The 9023-nt window shown below is 40.7% G+C and overlaps 1 protein-coding gene across 2 annotated transcripts in view; it reads right to left on the reverse strand.

The window, feature by feature from the left end:
* Positions 1-138: 138 nt before the first annotated feature.
* The window catches only part of LOC138166825 (polyamine-modulated factor 1-binding protein 1-like), a 12702-nt gene continuing 3817 nt past the window's right edge, over positions 139-9023 (reverse strand). For both annotated transcript variants that reach the window (XM_069095277.1, XM_069095276.1), the window contains 6 exons: positions 8201-8327; positions 7919-8076; positions 6455-6701; positions 2642-2831; positions 1494-1647; positions 139-830 (listed from right to left, as the gene is read on the reverse strand). In XM_069095277.1, coding sequence (XP_068951378.1) covers positions 597-830; positions 1494-1647; positions 2642-2831; positions 6455-6701; positions 7919-8076; positions 8201-8327 — 1110 coding nt within the window. In that variant the 3' untranslated portion in view covers positions 139-596. The remainder of the gene's footprint in view (positions 831-1493; positions 1648-2641; positions 2832-6454; positions 6702-7918; positions 8077-8200; positions 8328-9023) is intronic.

Genomic DNA, 9023 nt, shown 5'->3' on the forward strand with positions numbered 1-9023 from the left:
GGTTAGCAGACCAGAAAGTAGACTTCGGAAGAGTTGAGGCAGTAGCTTTGGGAAGAAGTTGGGTTCCCAGTTCCCATAGAACTCCTAGATAATACTAAAAGTGAGATACAATAAAATAAAAAGAAGCCAGTTGGCAGCAGCAGGTGGATTTGACCAATTAGAAAGTAGACAACAGCCTTGGGACACTCAGGCCCAGATAAGGACACATTTAGGTTAGGCCAGTGGGGAGGGGGGGGAGGTGTCAGTATTCTGGGGTTGTTACTGTACTTTGCTTAATGAACCTCATGTATTATGTATATTATCTAACAGAATTAGAGCCTCATTAGTATGATGATGGGAGGGTGTACCCAGAAGGGAACAAATCAATCAGTCGTCTGAAGGGAGTGTCTGCACCAAATTAATGTATAAAACTTACTTGAGTTTTGTATCCCATACTCCTCCTTCCTCAAGAGGGATGGAGTCCACTTCTGGCCAGAAGTGTTCAAGTACTCTGGATTTCTCCTTAATAAATTTCTTTTGGTATCAGATTTTTTTTATATCAATTGTGTTTTTGTTTTTCCAAGTTGGCATTTCCAACAGTCTTGATGTCTGCTTATCTATATGCTGGCGTATCTGCCCTGCCCGGGGTCCATACTCTCAGTTCCCTGCATAATATTTCTCACCAGTTTCTTATTGTTTTGGATTTCCTTCCTGAGTGCTTCAATTTCATCCTTAAGCTCCTTTTCTCGGTTCTTCCACTTTAGTCTCAAGTCCAGATCATCCTCTCGCTCACTCTCTAGCTGTTTCAGTTGTTTGCGTAGACTCTGATTAATGTTACGTTCTTCCTCAAGCTGAGGATATAAAATCAGGGACCAAAGGGTCAGTATCCTTTCTGATGCCCATCTGGGTTGGTCATTGCACTTATAAAGAAAGAAAGCATACACATAATTGTAACTTGAAAACTATGAGAATAATTGGGGCCGTCTCTATAGTAAGCCAGCTTTCATGATGAAGCAGTTTCCACTAATATTCAGGAAAACAATTTCCTTCATTTCTTTGGTTTCTTCTAGCCATCATTGATTGCATTGTCCTTGGGCATACTCATTTATTTTAGCTGTAGTTTCTACCTATTCCCAGCTCCCACGAATATTTTTCATATGAAATCTCATTGGGTAATGACTTTCTTATTGTTCTTTCTGAGTGTCTTCTCTTCTCTTAGGGGGTAAATATTCTGGAGAAATAGGGTGCCCACCCTTTGTCAGCCTAGCAAAGAGTGAAAGCACTGTTCTATAGCCAAAGACACCTAACTTTGACCAGCTAGCTTACATGTGCGTGCTCTTAGTCTCACAATCATTAGAGGAGATATATGAATGGCTTAGCACAATCTAACACTAATTCTGGAAAAAATATTTCACAGTGAATTGGTAACATCATCTTTCCTATTAAAGGTACCTATTTATATCTAGAGCAAAGGAAAGTCAAAAGTTGATCTCCTGCCTATTTACACTTCAAACCTGGTCTTTAAGTTCCTTCATCTTGTCCTGGCTTTTACTCAGTCGTGGTTTCATATCATCCACTGATTTCTGAAGTTCTGTGACTTCCTTTTCTGCATCCTGGTGTTTCCTATTGGACAGTTCAAGCTTTGACGTCAGCATTTCAATATTCTTTCTAGAAGAGTGTTACAAAGAGGCAAAGTCATCGATGGGGGAATAGTGAAACAGATTGTTGTCCATTAGGCTGTGAAATCCTTGAAGTAAAGACTGTCATTTGCCTTTCCAAATTCATATCCCTAGCACTTAGAAAGTCCCTGGACCAAAGTAGGTGCTTAATACATGCTTGTTGTTTGAGTGACATGAATGTAATTGAATACTGCCATAAGATGTGATGAATATGAAGACTACAAAGAAACATGGGAAGAATTCTATGAACTGTTGCAGAGTCAGGAAGATAATACACGTGACTACCATAATGTAAATAGAAGGAACTAAAAATTTGGAATTGAAAGCTTCCCCTTAAAAAAAGTCACTGGGAAGGGGGACATGCCCCTCTCTCCCTTCTTTGCAGAGATAGGATGACTGTGGGTATGGAACATTGCATATATTATTATTAGACTTCTGGGTTGAATCATTGTTTTGCTGAACTTTTTAAATGTATTTCTTTTTTCCTTGTCATAAAAGGGTAACTCTATGGGGAAAAGGGGAAGAAGAGGGACATATCTGGATATGAAAGCAAAATCAAAAGCTGGAAATAAAAATGAAACACAAAAATAAAAACAACCCAGAGGAAAAAGGTACCATAGCTATTAGGTGACAAGTAGGAAGACTTTGGAACCCACCCTAGTTTCACTCAGGGCTGTAGCTCCATTCTAGACATTTGGAAGGAATGAATATCCTCAACAGAGAAGGCACTGAGTGTCTCTGCTATTGAGGAGATTGAGACCATATGGCAATAGGAGTGTCTATGAGAGCTGAAACTTGGTTCCACAAACAGTTGGATAGCTTTTGTTTCCATTCTTTGTTCCAATTTTGGGACAATTTCCCCAAACGGGAACATTCTGGTCAGTAAGCTGTTGTAGGCAGCTGTCAATGTTTACAACGCTCTCTTTTTTCAACATTATATTAGGAGATGTTGAGCTTCCTGTCCTTGGTAACCATTCTAGTACCTTTCTATTTCCAGCAAATTCACTAGTTTGGATTTATCTTCCTTATGTCCTTTGAGCTCACTGGACAGCTTGTTGATAAGCTCCTTCTTTTGCATGTTCTCAGCTACCTTATCTTCCAGCTCCTCCTGAGTACGGTCTAGGTTATCCTTTAGTGTAGATGTCTGTTTATCAACATATTTCAGCTCCTGAGCTAGAGGAGAGAGTAAAAGAACCACTTTAGTCTCAGTGTAAGAAGAGAAACACAGAAGAATAGGATTGCAGAATTGGAAGGATCTCATAGTTCACCCATATATGTTCACGTATATAGTTCAACCCATATATGAGCAGGAATCCCAGATCATCTTGCCTCTGGGGTCATTTCACTTCTGCTTAAAGACGTCTAATGAAGGGGAACCCACAGCTTTATAGGATAGGCCATTCCACAAAAGGGGAAGTAGAGACATTAGTGGGAAGTCTTCCTTATGTTGAAAAGACATCCACCTTTCTCGTACTTTCTACCCAAGTATCCTTGTTCTGTCCTGTGGGGTCAAGTGTGACAAGTCCATTCAACTCGATTCAATTCAATTCAAAAATCATTTATTAAGCAGCCCTGCTATGTGCAAGGTACTGGGGATACAAAAGACAAAGATAAAAGAGTTCCTGCTCTCAAGGAGCTTACCATCTATATAGATAAGTATAGTGCAAGAAAGTGGAAGAAGGAAAAAATTGAGAGGAATCAGGACAGGTTTCAGAGTTGAATCTTGAAGGAAGATAAAGATTCCGAGATGTAGAGATAAGGTGGGAGTGCATTCTAGTCAAGGAGATTGGTCTGTGTGAGTGCATAGAGACTGGAGAGAGGGGATCAAGTTCAGAGAATGGCAGTTTAGCTGAAATGTAGCCTTCATGAATTCAATCCAACAAGGATTTACTAAGCACCTTGTGTTTGTAAGACACTTTGGATATAAAGGCAGAAATGAAAACTGTTCCTGCCCTCAAGGAGCTTCCATTCTACAAGGGGATACAGACAAGTAAACAGGTAAGTAAACACAACATAACTGAAGTCTGATTCTTCATGTTACAGCTTTTCAGGTACTTGAAGACAATGTTCATGTCCCCTTGAATCTTCTCTTCTTCAGGCTAAACATCCCCAGTTTCTTCAACCAGTCCTCTCTTATGTCATGGCTTCCAATCTCTGTACAATCTTGGTCACCCTCCTAAAATGTGGTTCCCAGATTGCTAAACACAATACTTGTGATGTGGTCAGAGGACCGTCCCATCCCTTATTCTGTACCCTATGCCTAACGTAGACTGAGATTGTGAAATATGGATGGGGATCTCCCAGACTGGATTCAAATTGTTTGCAAGGGTGCTATAGAGCCCTCATATCTTTCCATTTCCCAAGTTTCTTCTTGGGCTCTTTAGGGTTTCCTGTGCCTGTTAAGTTAGGACTATTTGTCCTTTCTCCTTCAGTTACTTGGAAGCATGAGCACCCTTTGTTATTAACTCTGGGGTAGGTGCTGGACGGGTGGGAGAAGCTGCATTGGAAAGGAGGGGAAGATAAAGAAAACATGGATCCTGCCTTCACACACTTAACACTATAGTTGGGCAGGCTGACTTAACACCTATAGGGCAAAGAGAAGTCAGTTGTATTCTAACCTAGAGGATCATTTAATTAATTGCAACAGGAGTTCAAAATAGAGCTGGGAGAGTTGGAGAAGACTTTATGTTTTCCCTTTGTAGAGAGGATAAAGATGCATAGTACCCAAATAGGCAAATGGTTAAAAAAATGAACAGTTTTCAGAAGAGGAAATACAATTATAAATGACCATTTGAACTCCCCAATAGACAAATAGTTAAAGGACATAAACAGTCCTCAAAAGATGAAATACAAACTATTAATAGCAACCTGAAATAACATTTCAAATCACTAACAATCAAAGAAATGCAAATAAAAACTACCCATATATCCATCAAACCAGCAGAGATGCCAAAAGACAGGAAAACTTGGGAGGGGTTGTGGGAAGACAGTTATGCTAACTCACTGCTGGCAGAGTGGCCACACCATTCTCGAAATCAATTAGGAAGCATACGAGAAAAATTACTTATTTATTTAATTATTACTTAATTAATAAATTGCCTTTTCACCCAGAGAAACTATTACTAGGACTGTATCCCAAGTAAGTGATTGACAGGATTGAAGGAAAGATCCATATGTATAAAAGCATCAATGACAGCATTATTTGCAAAAACAAAAAGCTGGAAATCATGAGGTGTCAAATGATTGGTGTCTAGTTAAAGCAAATTATGGTATACGAGTGTAACAGAATGTTTCTGTACCAAAACATGGACAAATATGAAGAATTCAAGGACAAGTGAGAATATTTCTATGAATTGATGCTGTATGAAGAAAACAGAGGCAAAAGAACAATATAGACAGTGACTACAGCAATGTGAACAACTACCAAAGAAAGGCAACAAAAATTGGGTCAAGTACAGCAGTGAAAGTTTGTACGATATTACCAAAATTTAAGCACACACTCTTTTCTTTCTGTAATCATTTTCCCCCCAGAAATATATTTTGTAAAGGGAAGTATCTGATATGTCAAGACTGTAATTCACCAATGCATTTTTAAAGATATGGGTAGGATTTGAGGTATATGTGTGTGTTGGGGAGATAACAATGGTGGAAGATGAAGTGGTAAATGAGCATTACAGGTAGGAGGGAGTGACAGATCAGTCTGAATGGAAGTGAAGTGTTTGTTGGGAAGTTGTAGGAAATGAGGCTGAATAGGTAGGATGAGAGTGAGTCATACAAGACCCTGGAGGCTGTGCAGAAGGTTGTGATTCGATGCATGAGGCAAGAAGGAGCCAATCTAATTTCTTTAACATGCTTTAGAAGGGTTTGCATGCCAGCAGCATGCAGGAAGAGAAAGGAGGCTATCTACTGAGGTGAATAGATCAGACAGCTAAAGCAGTGATAGTGACAGGGCACTGGGCTTCATGAGTTCAAATCCAACCTCAGATTTTTACTAGCTGTGTGACCCTGGGCAAGTCACTCAACCCTGTTTGCCTTAGTTTCCTCATCTGTAAAATGAACTGGAGAAGGAGATGGCAAACCTCTCCAAGTATCTTTGCCAAGAAAGTCCCAAATGGAGTCACCAAGAGTTGGACACAACTGAAATGACTGAACGACAACAATAATAATTTGAAAGAGATGGTGAAGGAAGAAATAGGACTCAGTAGTCAATAGGATAAGTATATGAAGGACAGGGAAGAGACTGGTTCAAGATTTCTAGCCTGGGAGACTGGTGCCACTGTCAGAAATGAAAAAATTGGAAAAGGGTGCTCATTTTTTTTTTTGAGGAGGAGGGGTGGAGGACAGTTAGGTTCTAAACTGTGTTGTGGTTTAAGCAGTGGGGAAGAATGAAAAGTTGATGATCAAGCTGAGGAGGTGGAAAGGGATGACATCCCGAGTAGACAGGAAGAGAGTTAATGTTAGAGTAGACTGTGGGACTGGAAAGAATGATGTCAACTCAATGATGGTTGAGGTGAACTTATGATGGCTGGTCTTAATCTTCTCCATAAAATGAGGTCAGAGAGAGTGAGAGGTAAGCAGAGGGTGAGAGTGGAGTAAAGAATTTTTTTAAGGCAAGAAAAGATAGTGGAAGTACACTTGGATAAACCATTTAGCCTCTCTGAGCCTTAGTTTCCTCATCTGTAAAAGAGGGGCGATATTTGGGCTGCCAACGTCATGTGTTGTAGTAAGGAAAGTGCTTTGTAAACATGGATGCTTTATAAAAAAGGTGAGTCTTCCTGGTTCTGTAAGTCACTCACCCATCAGCATCCTTTCTTGGTGGGCCTCATTCAGGTTGTGCTGCAGCAGCTGGACCTTAGCTTCCAGGGAAGCATTCTGGCTCTCATAATATTCCTCCTTCTCCTTCACCTTCTGGAGGTCGTGCTCTGCCTCTTCTACTCTGGCTTCTTGCTTCTTCATATCTGAGTGCTTTGCTTCCAGGGCATTTTGCACCTGAATTATTTCCTGATTACTTCGGGATAGGGCTTCCTCTTTCTCCTGAATGACCTGAGTAGATCAAAAAAGAAGTGTGTCATTGGAGATCTAGGGCTTTCCCTTCCCCTTCCATTTCATGGTCAATTCCAGATCATCGGCAGCTTTGTGTCCAGACCCGGAGCTTACACTCTTTTTCCTTACAGGATCATGTGTTTTGATTCTTCTCTAAAATCTCTAATGACTGTGTGGAAGGGCAATACAAATCATTCAATCCAGGAGCTCTGATGAAGTTTGGTGATGGGACAACATTAGTCACAAAAATATCTGCTGGTTTCTCAATCTCTATTCCAGGAGAGGTTCTCCAGGATCTTCTTCATCAGATTTTAGACTTCTTCGTGCTGGGAACCTACGTGTGTACAGAGTGTGGGCCAGATGTGCTGGCACATAGAATTATACCCCACCCCACTCTGGGTAAACACCTGTGATTGGTAGTACAGTGCCTTACATGCAACACACACTCAAGCAATGTCTGTTGAGTTAAAGTTGTTCTTCTAAGACACATTTCTATTGAGTAAAAATGTGGAACGTTTTCACATTGTGTGGTTTTGTATCTGTATAAGGTGCTTGCAATTTAAAAGATCAATCAAAATCCCTAATGATGCTAATCACAGAAATATTTTCACCACCGAGATGTCTTAAAAAGCCAAAAAAACATAATTTTTTTTTTACCACTGAGATTTTTAAAAAAAAGAATGACATGGTACAGGTATATCCCTAACTAGTATCTCTTTGTAGTGTTTGCATCCTGCTTTTTAGGGTTGGAAGAAGAATCTCTTAAGTAATAAAGATTATTGGGTATTCTTCCTTCAATTTAAACAATATTTATTAAAAGCCTGCTATGTACTTGTCAATGAACAAAGAGTTATTAGGCACCCTACCATGTGCTGTGCTGGGCACCATACTGAGACAAAGGATGAAACAGACCCCCCTTCTGAAGGAGCTTACATTATAGTGGGAGAGACCACAGATACAGAATAAATATTTAGATAATTAATGGAAAGAAATACAAAGACAAATATATGATTGTTAGGGAGGGAAGCAGCTGGGATTATCAGGAGAAGCTTCGATGAGTTGATGGTATCTTTGGCCATCTTCTCATCTCTGAACAGACTGATTGCAGCATGTATGCATCTATGTGAATGATGAGCATTTAAAGAAATCCCCTGATCCTGTCCCCTTTCCTCTCTGGTGTCTCGTCTGGCTTTCTGTCCGGGTGCTTCTGGCCTTACCTTTTCCTTTTCCAGACAGAGACTCTGGCACTCTTGCAGCTGGTCCTCCAAATTCTTCATGTGTTCCTTCAGGTCCTTCACCTCTCCATCCTTCCACTCTGTTTGGGTGGCTTTCTCTTCCAGAAGGTTGCGCATATCTAACTCCAGCTTCATGAGGTCTAGGACAGGACAGGACAGGACACACAATTGCTGCCGTCCATCTCACCATCCCTTGCTGAGAAGACTTCAGCTTCCTCTTGGGCCCACTCGGGTCCTTCCACCCCCCTGCCCCCCCAGATTTACCCTTCATGATCTTCTTCTTCTGTTCTGATACTCTTTCTAGATCCCTCTTCATGTCCTTCAGGAGGTACTGGTACTCTTCTATCCGGATGCATTGGTACTCACACTGCTCCTCAATGTGTGCCATGATCTAGACACACAGCATAACTGTAGGTCAATGGGTGGTTTTGCTAAGGTTAAGATACTTTTTCTGACATGGGTCTAGAAAAGGAAGGCAGTCGACTCCAGGTTTACAGAGCACCTGCAAGAGAAAACGCTCACCCATCCCCTGGAGGTGGGCTACAATCAGGGGGGTGCTGGAGCATATCTCCTACTGGCACCTGAGAACTTGCTGTAAACTTTTCAGTGTGGGCATTTACACCTTGTAAATTGGTAAACATTATAAATCAGAGCATGATTTGTTTTGTTGTCTAGGCTGAAGAAAGCGATGAAAAAAAGTGTTAATAATGCAGATTAAAATTAAAAGTATGCTGTGCACATACACTTTTTTTGAGAACTAGTTGTAAAGCATTCACCAGCCTATCACTAATTACAAGAAGATGTTTTCCTGTCTCTCTTAGCCTTAGCTTCAAAGAGTAGCCAACTAAACACGATGGGGGTCACATGGAAAGGTAAAAAAGAAGAGTGCTGATGCCCTAACTCTGTCCTTTGTACACAAAGATGATGCTTCTAGGGTATGGGGTTGTGAGATGTTTTCCCAATCCTGGGGATGAATTTGCATTGAGCCATTTCTCTGTTCTCTCATCTAACCCTGATTGAGACTAAGTGCTGAGTTTGGGTATACAGTATGGTGTGGGCAAAGTTTTGTGTGTGTGTGTGTGTGTGT

The sequence above is a fragment of the Petaurus breviceps genome, unplaced genomic scaffold, assembly GCF_028583685.1.
Source record: "Petaurus breviceps papuanus isolate PSGF00001 unplaced genomic scaffold, PetGlider_PUasm1.0 226, whole genome shotgun sequence".
NCBI classification, from domain to species: Eukaryota; Metazoa; Chordata; class Mammalia; order Diprotodontia; family Petauridae; genus Petaurus; species Petaurus breviceps.